Below are 14,108 nucleotides of genomic sequence, written 5' to 3'. Positions count from 1 at the left end.
CCCCTGCATCGGCAGGCGGAGTCTCAACCACTGCGCCACCAGGGAAGCCCTAAAATTTGCTTTTATTATAGAAACTTGATTATAGAAGTTGTGAAACACATGTGAAGTTGGAGGGAGTAGTGTACAGGTTGCCCGTGCTCCAGCTTCAGGCGTCATTGTCTGTCAAGATCGTGCCAGTCTTGTTTCAACTCTTCCTGCCTCTGGATTACCTTAAAGCAAGTTGTAGAAATTACTGGGCTTTCTGTTATAAATACTTCAGGATACTACCCTAACCTGAGTGATAAGGATGTTATTTTAAAAACTATCTCCGTGTCGCCGTCACACTTAACAGAATTTAACAGCAATACTTTGTTCGTATTCAAATTTCCACAGTTGTAATGACGTTGCTTTTTGCTTAAGCACATGACTTTAACTTTGCTTCTTTTTACTTTTTCTTTGCAAAGAATACTTATCGAGATTTCCAATAGATGATTTTCTTTTTTAGCCAATAGTCCAGAGTAACTTCCTTTAGTTCTTCCGTTGTCTTATTTCTTTATAGATTCTTGCTGGGCCCTAAGTCTTATTTGCTACATTTCCCCCTTTTTTCCTTTCATTCCCTGTAAGTTTTGTGAAAGGCGTAGCGTGCATACAGGGAAGTGCACGACAAATCAGTCATAAGCCTCCTCCAGCTTCCACAGGGTGGGTGCGCCCCTATCCTCAGCAAACAGTCATGGAGCAGAGGAGGGAGCCCTCCATCCTTTCTGCCACTGGTCCCTCCGGAGGGTTCCTCCCCATCCCTGTGCCGTGTCCTGTGTGGTGATGAGAACTAACGTGTCCCTGTGCTGCGTCCTCTGGGCAGGCACTGTTCCGAGGGTTTCATGCGTATTAACTCACCTGGCAGCAGGCCCGCCGGGTAGGCCGTAAGGCTGCTGTGGTCGCTGGGCCTCCCAGGCAGCCAGGCTCTGAGACGGGCCGGCTCCCCTCTGCCGTGGTCTCAGCTGCTGCCTGCTGTCAGCTTTAGGCCCAACCCATGCAGCCCACGAACATGCCCCTCACCACCACCCTGGTCTGATAGTTATTTTCTTGCATTTGTTTTGGATTTTTAAAATTTACTTATTTAAAATTTTATTTTAAAGATAAAATAGTGTTGAAGCACCCTGTGGCCCACTGCTCTGTCGCAGCCCCTCCCCTTCTTGGGAGGCTCGTTGGCACATCTGTGGTGTGTTTCCCTCTAGTACACATGAGACCTTTATAGACACGTGTATCTGTGAATAGGACATATTTGTGCTTTATTTTCTGATTAAGTGGTTAGCATGCAGGATGCTTCGTTTTGCAGCTCTTCTCAGAGAGTGTGTCTGTGAGAAAAGTCCACGTTGATGTTTATAGAAATATTTTGTGCATTTTAACTGCTGTGTTATTTTCCTCATGAATATGCTACATTTTATTCTGTCTCCTGGTGTTTCCCAGTTTGTTTGTTTTTTTTAATTTATTGGTTGATTGCTGCGCGCGGGCTCTCTCTAGTTGAGGTGAGTGGGGGCTACTCTTCATTGAGGTGCACGGGCTTCTTATTGCTGTGGCTTCTCTTGTTGCAGAGCACGGGCTGTAGAGCACAGGCTCAGTAGTTGTGGCACGCAGGCTCAGCAGTTGTAGCTCGTGGGCTGTAGAGCACAGGCTCAGTAGTTGTGGCGCACGGGCTTAGTTGCTCCGCGGCATGTGGGATCTTCCCGGACCAGGGCTCAAACCTGTGTCCCCTGAATTGGCAGGCGGATTCTTAACCACTGCGCCACCAGGGAAGTCCATTTTCCCAGTTGTTATTTATTACAAACAACGTGCTGTGAACATCCTAGTGCACATCTTTCATCCCTAGTGAGAATGTCCCCGGTGTGTAGCAGTGTGGAGAACACGCGCATTTTCTGTCCTTGTGCGCCGTACGGTTCCCAGTCCCTGGTCTGCTCCGTAGTCACCCTCGGTCACGTTCTCTTACTTGCGAATTCGTGCCCACTGAGAGCTGGGGAGGTGATCTTGATTGAACTTGTATTTCCTTGATTATTAGCAAGATTGAGCATTTTTTCGTACATTTGTTCTAACTTCATCATTCTGTTTCAATGTCCTTATCGGTAAAAACAGAGATGAGGATGTCTCTCGCAGTTGTTGGGAGAACGGGATGCGTTAATAGAAGTAAAAGAATATTGAACAGTAGCTAACATGTAGTAAGGACACAGTGAACTTCAAATTTTTATCTTGTTATTGTAAAATAAAATCAGACAGAGGAAGTAAAGAAGTAGCATGAGGAATCATTGTAACATCCTAGTACTCGCTGCTCAGATCAAAACTACAAATTTGCCAATTACCCCACGAGCCCCTCTGTTTGCCTCAGCCCAGACACAGCCTTCTCCCTCTGCCAAAAAGAAGCACTGTCTCGACTTTTATGATAATCACTTCCTTGTGTTCTTTGTTGCTTATCACTCAGGTGCGGCCGGGTGTAAACGTTGTAGTTTAATCTTGCTCGCTTTTTAAGGCTGCTGAGTCTGCATCCTGCCCCCCCACCCCTGCCTTTCCTGGCCTCACAGTTTCACTGTTGAAGGACCAGACCCTTTGACCGTCACCGACCGCCCTGGTGCAGCCCAGCATGTTCCTGTGTTCACCGCAGGCTGGCATCTGGATCCAGGGACCTGGTCACACTCAGGACCCCCAGTTGGGCATGTCTCTAGGTGTTGTGCTTTCGTCAGGAGGCACCTGATGTATAGCTGCCAACGGTGCTCAACGCCGAGATCCACTGATACAGTGTGGATTGCAAAAAAGAGCTCTTTAATTCTGTCAGTTCATTTACTAGCCGAACGTTATAGAGACATGCCTTTCCTTGTCTACAATTTGGCTATCTAGTGGTACAGATCATATGGAAAAGGCAGGGTAACGCCGGACTTTTCTGTTTTGTTTCCTTGGTTTCCAAGATAGCAAATTGGTTCTCTTTCATCCTGAGGTGATAAATTGGCTTTTAAAAAATATTTAATATCCATATGGACTGATGGATTTAAATATATTTGATGAATTTCAGTCCATGAATATTCTGATCTTTTTCTTTTTTTTCTTTGTGGTACGCGGGCCACTCACTGTTGCCTCTCCTTTTGTGGAGCACAGGCTCTGGACGTGCAGGCTCAGGGGCCATGGCTCACGGGCCCAGCCGCTCCGCGGCATGTGGTATCCTCCTGGACCGGGACACGAACCCGTGTCCCCTGCATCGGCAGGCGGACTCTCAACCACTGTGCCACCAGGGAAGCCCAGATTCTTATCTTTATTGAGACTCAAATTGTCTCACCCTTGTCAAGTGGGAGCTTCTTCAGGTTGGCTCCCACATCCTTTTGACACAGCCCCAGGAGTCACGGTTTCCCACAGTCATCTGCATTCTTCCTACCCCAGACCTGAAGGCACCCAAGTCTCCAAGAAGCCCTGGTTTCTTTTAATGGGAGATGGTATTTCACAACCCACAGTGGGGGCACTGGGATGTACTTTGCTGCTAGTTGGTTCATTGCTGTAGGCTTTTTTAGCAGACGGACCTAGGAAATACAGGTGGACACACACTAATGTACATGTTAATGTATATGTACCCATACCCATACTTATGTTTTTAAGGACAAATACTTTGTGAATTTATACTGATATTTTCAATTCAAATTAAGGATTGCAGTGTTTCTACTTAATCTTTTCTGGATCACATCCGTATTTCCTTCTTTATGCCAGGACTCTGGTTCTCAAGGACATAGGGAATGATGGGCTCCAAAGGACCCATAATTAATTTGTTTTATCCCATTTTACACACACAGGACACTCAGAATAACATTCATTCATTCTTCCATTATGATGATTGAAAACTGTTAAAAGCATTTTTACACGTACTACTACCCACATTCTCCCTCTGTCTTTGTGATTGCACTAGACCTGCATTGTTGGATCTTGTGGCCGTTACAGCCATTGTTTCCCTTTTACTCCCAACCTTAGTTCTAGAAGGACCTTTGCATTTCATGCTTACCATCATTCGATCTGTTGGGGTCTTTTTAGCATTTCGGTTGTATGAGACTCGTTTTCTGGTAGGTTCTTCAGGAAGGGCTCACAGGAATAATGTTTTCAGAGATCTGACATGTTGATTAGGTTCTGTTTGTGTCTTTTATACTGGAAGAGCAGTTTTGTTGAATACATTAAGTCCCCTACATATGAACGAATTCTGTTCTGAGAGTGCGTTCGTAAGTTCAATTTGTTCATAAGTCCAACAAAGTTAGCCTAGGTACCCAACAAACACAATCAGCTATATAGTATTGTACTGTAATAGGCTGTTAGTACTTTTCACACAAGTAATATATAAAAAATAACACAAAAAATAAAACATTTTAAATCTTACAGTACCTTGAGAAGTACAGTAGTACAGTACAACAGCTGGCATGCAGTGGCACATTTGCATCTTTGAAAGTTCGCAACTTGAAGGTTCATATGTAGGGGACTTACTGTATAAGATTCTTATCTCATACTACTTTCCTTGAATATTTCATATAACTTATTCTATTTTGATATAAAATATTGTTGAAAATTTCCCTTGTAAATCACATGCTCTAATGGTGTAAGGGTCCAGCTTCATTCTTTTGCATGTAGGTATCCAGTTTCCCAGTACCATTTGTTGAAAGAACTGTCCTTTTCCCATTGAATTGTCATGACACCCCTGACGAGACCTGACTGATGTGTGTGAGGGGTTATTTCTGGGTTCTCTCATCCAGTTCATTGGTCCACACCAATGGACTGGATGTGTTTATGCCAGTACATACTGTTTGGATGACTGTAGCTTTGTAGTAAGTTTTGAAGTCAGGAAGTACATAGTCCTCAAACATTTTTTCTTCTTCTCAGAGATTCTTTTGGCTATTCAAGATCCATTCCATTTCCATATGAATTTTAAAATCAGCTTGTCCAATTCTGTGTAAAAGAAGATTGGAATTTTGATAGGAATTGCATTGCATCTGTAGATCAATGTGGGTAGTATTGCCATCCTAATAATATGAAGTCTTCTAATTTATGAACATGGGATCTTTTTCCAATTATGTAGGTCTTCTTTAATTTCTTTCAGCAATGTTCTGTAGTTCACAAGCCTTGGTTAAATTTATTTCTAAGTATTTTATTCACTTTCATGCTGCTGTAAATGAAATTATTTCATTTTTAGATTGTGCATTTATAGTGTATTAATATGCAACTGATCTTTCTATGTTGATCTTATATCCTATAACACTATCAAATTCATTTTTTAGCTCTAATAGGATTTTTTTCTGGATTATTTAGGGCTTTCTATATATACAGTTATGTCATTGACAAATAGAGGTACTTTTGCTTCTTTTTTTTTTTTTTAATTTTTTTTTTGGCTGCATTGGGTCTTCGTTGCTGTTCTCGGGCTTTCTCTAGTTGCGGCGAACAGGGGGCTACTCTTCATTGTGGTCCGCGGGCTTCTCACTGCAGTGGTTTCTCCTGTTATGGAGCATGGGCTCTAGGCACGCAGGCTTCAGTAGGTGTGGCACGCGGGCTCAGTAATTGTGGCTCGCGGGCGCTAGAGCGCAAGCCCAGTAGTGGCGCATGGGCTTAGCTGCTCCGTGGCATGTGGGAGCTTCCCAGACCAGGGCTCTAACCTGTGTCCGCTGCATTGGCAGGCAGATTCCTAACCACTGTGCCACCAGGGAAGCCCACTGTTGCTTCTTCCCTTCCAATTTGGATGGCTTTTATTTATTTTTCTTGCTTAACTGCTCCGCCTAGAACTTCCAATACTACACTGAATAGAAGTAGCGAGAGCAGCCATCCTTGTCTTGTTCCTGATCTTAGGGGGGAAGCACCCAGTCTCTCACCACTGAGTGTGATGTGAGCTGTGGGTTTTCCATAGTTGCTGTTTATCAGGTTGAGTGTTGTTTTGGTTGTTTTTTTTAAATTTATTTATTTATTTTTGGCTGCATTTGGTCTTTGTTGCTGTGTACAGGCTTTCTGTAGTTGCGGCCAGAGGGGGCTACTCTTTGTTGTGGTGCGCGGGCTTCTCATTGCAGTGGCTTCTCTTGTTGTGGAGCGCGGGCTCTAGGGGCACGGGCTTCAGTAGTTGTGGCACGTGGACTCAGTAGTTGTGGCTCGCTGGCTCTAGAGCGCAGGCTCAGTAGTTGTGGCACACAGGCTTAGTTGCTCTGTGGCATGTGGGATCTTCCAAGACGAGGGCTCAAACCCGTGTGCCCTGCATTGGCAGGCGGATTCTTAACCCCTGCGCCACCAGGGAAGCCCCTGAGTGTTTTTAACATGCAAGGGTGTTGCATTTTTTCAAGTATCTTTTGTATATCGGTTGACGTGCTAGTTTTCTATTAATGTGCTCTGTTTTATTGAATGGCTTTCATGTGTTGAACCACCCTTGCATTCCTGGGATAAACCGAACTGAGTTGTGGTGTATACTCATTCTAAATGCTTGTTTTCTGGTTCAAGTTTTTACTTGTTCTGGAGTGTATTTTCGTGAATGTTGTGAAGCAGATGATCGAGTGGGGTGTTGTTGGGGTTTTTTGTATGGGAACCAATTTTTAATTTTTTCCTTATGAAATCCGTAGTGTGTGTTTTCCTGCCTCATGGGTAACACCTCCCCTGTCCTGCATGAAGTTTGTTGTATGAGAGGCTCTTCCTGGGTGCACTTCGTTCCATTGATCAGGCTGCCTGTGCTCTTGGTTGACGTTTGTTTCATGGACACGCCGTTAACTACTCCCCATGGTTGGGAACTTAGGTTATTTCCAAATCTTTCGTGTTTGGGTCACATTCTTCTGGCTCAGTCCTTACATACTTTCATTATTGTTGTTTTAGGGTCATTCCCTAGAAGCGCTTGCTGGATTAAGGGAGACACCAAATTTTAGGGCTTCTAAGAGTACCAAAGATTCCTGCAGGGAGGTTTAGTTGGTGGTGTCTGTAGTGTCTGGGTGTGTTGAGGGGTGTTTGGCCAAATTCACCGAGTCTGGGCATCTTTCCTCGGTTGAAGAGGGCTTTTCAACCACTGTGCCCACTGTAGGACACGTGGGCCAGTTTTGCAGCTGCTGGTGCCACTGGCCGTTGGTGGTACCCTGGGGGCCTGAGGACAGTCAGGGGTGGGAAGGAACTGGCCAGAACCCCGCCAGGGAGGCATCCGAGGCCACCTTTGTTTGCTCCTGGAAGGTGACTGAAATGCCTTGTTTCCTCTCCTTTCTCCCCATGGACTCCACCTAGGAGGCCAGCCACGGCAGGGCTGGCTGTGTGTCCGGAGCGAGTGCCTGTCTTCACTTACTCTCATGGGGTTAGAACCGCTTCCTCCTTGAAATGGGGGCACAGCAGGAGATGTGTGCATGGTTGCTTCATGTCTTTATTTGGCAAAGTTAAAGGTTGCAGCCCTCTGTTCCCACTTCCTCCCCCACCTCCTCTCTCCCGGTTTTCATTTTGGTTTCACTGTTTCACTGACATCTAGAAGTCAAGGCAGCACTGTTACAACAGCTCTTTCTAATTGGCTGGGGAGGACTCAGTCCTGTGAGAGCACGCAGACACACTTGCCTTGATGACCTGTTGTATCTGGTGGAGAGGCGCCGGGGAGCTCTCTTCACAAGGATGTCTACCAGCCATGTGTGTGCCTGTGTATACATGACTCTAGCCCAGAAGGCTGGGGAGAAACTCGAAGCATCTTTTCCTCAGGGTACCCAGGTCCATCCTGAGAGTGAGAGCACAAGCACAAGTGTGTGTGTCCATACATGTGCACGCACACATGTACACATGTATGCACACGTCCACACATGTGTGCATGTACATTGCATACGTGTGTGGGTGAGTGCTTGTGTATACTGTGTGTGTACCTATATGTGCACACGTTTGTGTGCATGTGTGTATGCACGTGTGCATGAGTATATGTGTGCCTGTGCATACTTGTGTGTGCGTGTATGTATGCACACATACATGTGTGTGCACGTGTGCATGCACGCATAAATGTGTGTGGGTGTGTTGTGCATGTGTGTGTATACGTATGCATGTATGGGCATGGATGTGTGTGTGCACATGTGCGCCTGGGTTGTGTGCATACATGCGTACGTATGTGTTCAGTGTATATTGTGTGTGCACGTGTGAGTGGGTGTTGTTTGTACACACGTGTTCAGTGTATATGCGCGTGGGTGTGTATTGTGTGCATGTTTATACACGTGTGTGTTCAGTGGATGTGTGTACATGTGTGCATGGGTGTGTGTGTCATATTTTTGTACACACATGTTCAGCAGATATGTATATAGATGTGTGTGTCTGTCTCCCCGTCCATCCTTCCTGTCCAGGCGGTGTCCAGGCAGGTAGACGGGATTCTCCCGGCTCACGGGGCCCTGGTGGCCGTGTCTGAGTCTGCATCCCTATGGCCCTCTCTGCAGGTTCTCCCATGGGCAGGTGGTCTCTGTGGATGAGCTGCGCCCCTTCCAAGACCCGGACCTGAGCTCCCTGCAGGCCGGCTCTGCGTGTCTGGCCAAGCGGCAGGACGGCCTCTGGCACCCAGCGCGGATCACTGGTGAGGCTGCCTGGGGCCTCCCTGATGGGGTCCTTTCTGGGAACCCTCCCCGTGTGTCACATGTTAGTCCTGCCCGACAACTCCTCTGTTTGGGCATTGGGATCCCACCCCACGCCCAAGAGGAGCAAGGCCCCGCCTTGGCCCCGCCCTGCTCCCAGCTTCCAGAGTGGCTCCTTCCATGTGTTAAGGCCACTGCCCTGCTGCCTCTGTGCCCCCCCAGATGTGGACAGTGGCTACTACACGGTCAAATTTGACTCTCTGCTGTTGAAAGAGGCCGTGGTGGAGGGGGACAGCATCCTGCCCCCGCTGCGCACGGAGCCCGCAGGTTCCTCTGACTCAGACGGCAGTGACGTGGACGACCCCAGCTATGCTCGAGGTATGGCTGCTGCCACCCCGAGAGGCTCCTGGCTGGCAGGGTCCCATACTGTGGTCAGTACGAGGACGCACTTGGGGCAGGGGGCAGACGCGAGGCCCCCACAGCGGTCAGGGGAGATGAGAGGGTGCGTGATGGGTCTGGGGCAGGTCCGGAGACCCACAGATGCAGAAACCCAGAATGATGACAGTCCCACGCGAGCCACAGGAGTAGGTGGGACGCACAGGAAGGGACGGTTTCCTGCAGGGCATGGGGACCTGGCGGGTGGACAGAGGAACTGGCTAGCAGTGTCTGGCCCTCCCCCAGGGGGGTGTCCACCTGGGATCTGTTAGCCAAGTTGTCCATGCTGATGGAGGGGAGGACTGAGCCGCCAGGTAGAGGCGAGTACTGCTCTCTGTTAAGGGAACGGCAGCACCCACCTCCAGGGAATAGGATGGGGGCCACCACGGGACCAGGCTGTGACCCTGAAGTGTGGAGAGGGCTGGGCTCTGCCACAGGCTCTGCCTGTTGTGCTCACCACACAGCCCTGGGCAACTGGCAGGGAGCCAGGGGTGCCGGGGATTGGCCCTGGCCCAGAGCTGAGCTCTTGGGCTAACCTTGGCCGGAGCCCAGGATGCCCCGTATCCAGCTGGGTTAAGCTGTTGCCCTCTGATGCCTGCAGTGGTGGAACCTGCTGCTGCTGACCCCGGGACCTGCAGCTCCGCCTTCGCCGGCTGGGAGGTGCACACGCGGGGCATCGGCTCCAGACTCCTCGCCAAGATGGGCTATGAGTTTGGCAAGGGTGAGTGTGTGCTGCACGGGGGGGTGAAGGGCTCCCTCAGCACGGCCCCAGAGTCCAGTGGCAGTGCCAGCTCGGTGTACCCCCAGGTCTGGGCCGGCATGCGGAGGGCCGGGTGGAGCCCATCCACGCTGTGGTGCTGCCGCGAGGGAAGTCGCTGGACCAGTGTGCGGAGATCCTGCAGAAGAGGACCAGGGGCAGCCAGGCTGGCGCCAGCAGGCCCCCAAAATGCCGGGGCAGAGGGGGTGGGCCTAGGGGCCGCCCACCGTCTCGCAATGTGTTTGACTTCCTGAACGAGAAGCTGAAAGGCGGGGCCCCCGGGGCCCTGGAGGCGGGGGTGGCGCCCCCGGGAAGGAGGAGTGGCGAGGAGGTGTACCACGCCAGCAGGAGTGCCAAGCGCGCCCTGAGCCTGCAGCTCTTCCAGACGGAGGAGAAGATCGAGCAGACCCAGCGAGCCATCCGGGGCATCCAGGAGGCCCTTGCCCGGAATGCTGGCCGGTACGTGTGGGCCCTGCCCGAGCCACGCCGCACCCCTGCCCGTGGTGCCTGGGTGAGAGCTCGCCCCGACCTGAGGGCGGCGGGCCAGATCTGAGGAGGGGCTGGAGGATGATGGGCAGTGCTGAATGGCGGGCCCTTCCCCAGGCACAGCGTGACAGCAGCCCAGCTGCAGGAGAAGCTGGCGGGAGCCCAGCGGCAGCTGGGGCAGCTCCGGGCCCAGGAGGCGGGCCTGCAGAGGGAACAGAGGAAGGCGGACACCCACAAGAAGATGACCGAGTTCTAGGGCCCCGACACGTGGCGTGGACAGAGCTCAGGGACCCCGGCTCCCGCTGCCTTCAGGAAGAGCAGCTGTCCCTCGACAGCTAGAATGCCACCGGAAGAGGGGCCAGCCCTCACAGTTGGCCTTCTTGCCGGCCTCGGGCATGTGGCCGCTGCTGAGAGGAGACAGGCTGCAGGGGTCCCTGTCAGGTCCCTTCCTGACGCTTCCTGACCATTGAGCCCACCTACCAGTGTCCTGGGCTGTCTCCTGAGCAAGGACATTAAAGTGACTTTGTTGCAGTGTCTTTTAGTGGAGGCTCGGCTGGCTGTGGGGACTTTGAGGAGGAGGGGTCTTTGCACCGGGTCACGGGGCTGGGCTGGAGGGGTCCTGAGTGAGGGTGCTGCCCAGCACCCTGCCCAGAGGCAGAGGGCCCGGGAGGACGGGCCTCCTTGCTGCTCTCCCAGATGCGGTCACAGCCTAGGGTGCCCCCCACATTGCCTGACACCCATAGACAGGTGAGCCCGGTGCTGCAGTGACGGAAGGAGACCGTGGCTGTGCGGGGCCAAGAGGGAGCGCCGTGATCGAGGCAGGAGGACCTGGTGGGGCGGGGGGTGTTGGCACCCTGGGTCGGTGCCCGCCTGTTTTGTCGCCCACATGCACCCACTGCATCGTGGGTGGAGACAACAGGATTTAGGGCCTCCGATCAGCACCAGCTCGCAGCACACCCCTGCCAAGCCCCGTCTAGGCCCCAGGCAGGGCCACGGCAGGTGGGTGAGGCTGCCGTGGCGGCTGCGTGGGAAGACGCGGCGTGGTGCACGGGCAGGAAGTTAGGTGGGGAGCTGGGCCAAGGGCGACACGAGGCCTTGCGGCTCGAGGTGCCCAAGCTGCCCGCCACCCTAGGTGCTGAATGGGCCCTACCAGGTCAGGGCATTGGGACCTGGGCCCTCTGGTGAGGAAAGCCCACTCCCTGGGTCTGAGCAGACTGGCCCCCACTTTCGGAGATAGCTCCACGCTGCTGGCCCCTCACCTCCGGCACCTGTGCCAGGACTCCAGGAAGCGGACGTCCGATGGCAGGGGCAGTTGGAGGGGAGGGATGGAGAGCCAGGGGTGGGGTGGTCAGTGTCCAAAGCAGCCCTTCCTGCCTGCTGACCCCCAGCTTTCCAGCCTCCCAGGGGGTCAGTCTCTGTAGTGGACAGCTAGGGGGCATCACCTGGACAGGAGCCATGCCTGGGCAGGACATGGCTGTAGGTGAGTCTGTGGCCTGTGGCTTGCTAGCCTGGGGTGTGACCTGGGGGCCTCCCCGGCTCTCAGGTTTGGCCTCAGTGACCACAGTGGGGCCTTGGCCAGGTCCCGGCTGCCCTGCCCCTCCTCAACTGGCCGTGCTTGGACATCACTTGAGTCATCTTTGCCAACTCAGGTCCTCATGGGGGCCAGACAGAGCATGCCTCACCCCTCACCAGCAGCCCCTGCGCAGAGGCGGGAGGGTAGGCGCTGAGGCTTTGTCCCCTCGGCCTCCATAGGAGAGAGGGGCTGCTGAGCCCTGGGGTTTCCTGTGTGCTGAGTCAGAGCACGGGGTGGGGGACCTTCTGGCAGCACAAGGCGCGCACGCGCACACACACACACACACACACACACACACACACAGACACACACACACACACACACACACACACACACACACAGACACACGTCCCTACTGGCCTTGGACTGGAGGCCGACGCCTCTGACCCGCACCTCTGCCTCCCCGCTCTGATGACCCTCTTGCACCCAGGAAGCGGGCACAGAGGCAGCTGTCTGGGCCACAGAGCAGTGTAATGCCAGCAGAAGCGGTGAGTGCCAGGGTGTCCCTGGGGCCAGCAGGGGACCGGCCAGCCTTCCTTGCCCCCAGTCACTGCTGAGACGACCCTACCACTGCTCCCTCGGCAAGTCGGACACCAGACTGCACGAGCTGCACCGCAGCTGGCTCTGCAGCAGAGGTGAGCTGGTGGAAGGGCTGGGGCCTAGCAGCGGGCAGGCGTCCGCGGACCCCTAAGTAATCTCTGCCCTGCCCCCACCCTCAGCCCCACAGCCTGCCAGCATGGATCTGCGCCCACAATGGCTGGAGGCGTACAGAGGCACGACGTCCAGGCCCCCGGCAGCCTTCCCACACCAGGAGCTGCCCCTGGTCACGCCCTCCACCGGCCCTGAGGCCACCTATTCCAACGTGGGGCTGGCTGCCATCCCCAGGACCGGGCTGGCAGTCACCTCTGGGGTGTGGGCAGGGGCACAGCTGACCAGCAGCTGTGCCAGGCCCGGTCCCGAGGCCAGACCCGTGGGGGCTGAGTATGCGTGTGTCCAGAAGCTCAAGGGAACAGATAGGGGCCCCCGAGGCCTGGAGCACGGGAAAGCTGAGGCGACCCCAGCTGCTCAGGTGAAGTGAAGGGTGTGAGGTAGGGTGGGCGGGACTGGGCAGATCCTCGGCCGAGCGGGTGGTGCTGAGCCCTCCCTGGACTGGCTTCCTCTCTCCAGGTGGACATCCTGTATTCCAGGATCAGCAGGCCTAAAAGGAGGGACCCAGGACCTTCCACAGACCAGCCAGGCCCCAAGGGTGGGGAAGCGAGTTTGGCTCTGGGGAGGGACCTGGCCTACGAGGTCCTCCCTCTCAGGGGCCTGGGCGTGGACAAGAGCCTCCTGGAAAACGTGTATGAGAGCATCCAGGGGACGGAGGCCCCCGGGCACCTGGAACCCCCCAGCTCCAACTCCTACCAGGAGAGGACATGTGCAGGGCATGGAGACCCCCTGCTTCCTGTCTAAGCCTGGGGAGGGGTCTTCATCCCCTCTGCCCTGAACACCCAGGTACAGATGATCCTTCCTCCAGAGTGGGGTGCGACCCCTCTCTTCCCACAGAGTCCCCTCCCCCACACGCGGCTAACAGCACGAATTCCGGATAGCAGTGCTGTCAGCCTATGGGGTCCCTAGGGTCCTGGCTGCCATGTCCTCTCTAGGGCAGGGTCTCAATAAAGCCCCAGCTCAGGGAGCATGAACACTGCTATACCTCAGCCTGCTCTTCTTGAAAGCCTGGGAGGCTTGGCGGGGTGGCGTCTGGAAGGAGTGAAAACCTCTCCTTGGGAATGGGCTTCCTCCCGCTGGGGGTGCTGGGTACCTGCGCCCTGTCACCTGGGGCCGCCGGCTGGTCGGGCTCAGAAGACCGAGTGGGGAGGGAGGCAAGCCCTGGCGGGCGGTCCTCAGGCCGAGGGGCTCCTCCGAGCGGTGAGCCGGCCCACAGGGTGGCTACCCCAAGGTGGGACCTGAACCCTGAACGACAGGGAAGGCTCCGCCACCCAGCCCCTGGAGTTACATAGGGGCGCGGGAGGTGGGCAGTCGTGCGTTAAAGTATAACCTGCTCCCGGGAAGGCCGCCAAGGAGACGCGGCCTCCTCCCGGGTCCGGCAGCTCGCGCAGGGGCATCCCTCGAGGAAGCCGGCCCGCCCCGGCGACGGGGGCGCCGGGGCGGGGGCCGTCGGGCGGGCGGGCGGCAGGAGCCGGGCCCCGTCCCGGAGCGGCGCGGGAGCGGCCAGCGCGGGAGCAGCCGGCCAGGGGCGGGGTGTGGCCGCGGGGCGGTCCAATGGGCGCGGGGGGGGGGCGGTCCAATCCGTCGCCGGGGCGGGCCGGCTTCCTCGAGGGATGCCCCTGCG

General features: G+C 54.2%; 2 protein-coding genes across 2 annotated transcripts in view; both read left to right on the top strand.

Annotated features, from left to right (window-relative positions):
* The window catches only part of ZGPAT (zinc finger CCCH-type and G-patch domain containing), a 12,169-nt gene extending 1,430 nt beyond the window's left edge, over positions 1-10,739 (top strand). The window contains exons 2-6 of the mRNA XM_027086739.1: positions 8,394-8,527; positions 8,748-8,903; positions 9,562-9,681; positions 9,768-10,176; positions 10,321-10,739. Coding sequence (XP_026942540.1) covers positions 8,394-8,527; positions 8,748-8,903; positions 9,562-9,681; positions 9,768-10,176; positions 10,321-10,459 — 958 coding nt within the window. The 3' untranslated portion in view covers positions 10,460-10,739. The remainder of the gene's footprint in view (positions 1-8,393; positions 8,528-8,747; positions 8,904-9,561; positions 9,682-9,767; positions 10,177-10,320) is intronic.
* Positions 10,740-12,183: 1,444 nt separating this feature from the next.
* On the top strand, positions 12,184-14,043 carry LIME1 (Lck interacting transmembrane adaptor 1; the record flags this gene model as incomplete). The annotated part of the gene is made up of 4 exons (XM_027086623.1): positions 12,184-12,264; positions 12,324-12,411; positions 12,496-12,845; positions 12,944-14,043. Coding segments are annotated over 4 exons (804 nt in total), but the record flags the coding sequence as incomplete, so codon positions are not given.
* Positions 14,044-14,108: the final 65 nt, after the last annotated feature.

Source organism: Aethalodelphis obliquidens, unplaced genomic scaffold (assembly GCF_003676395.1).
Source record: "Aethalodelphis obliquidens isolate GAN/ISIS:26980383/991018 unplaced genomic scaffold, ASM367639v1 scaffold57, whole genome shotgun sequence".
Lineage (NCBI taxonomy): Eukaryota > Metazoa > Chordata > Mammalia > Artiodactyla > Delphinidae > Aethalodelphis > Aethalodelphis obliquidens.
This window is presented reverse-complemented; position numbering and strand designations above follow the sequence as displayed.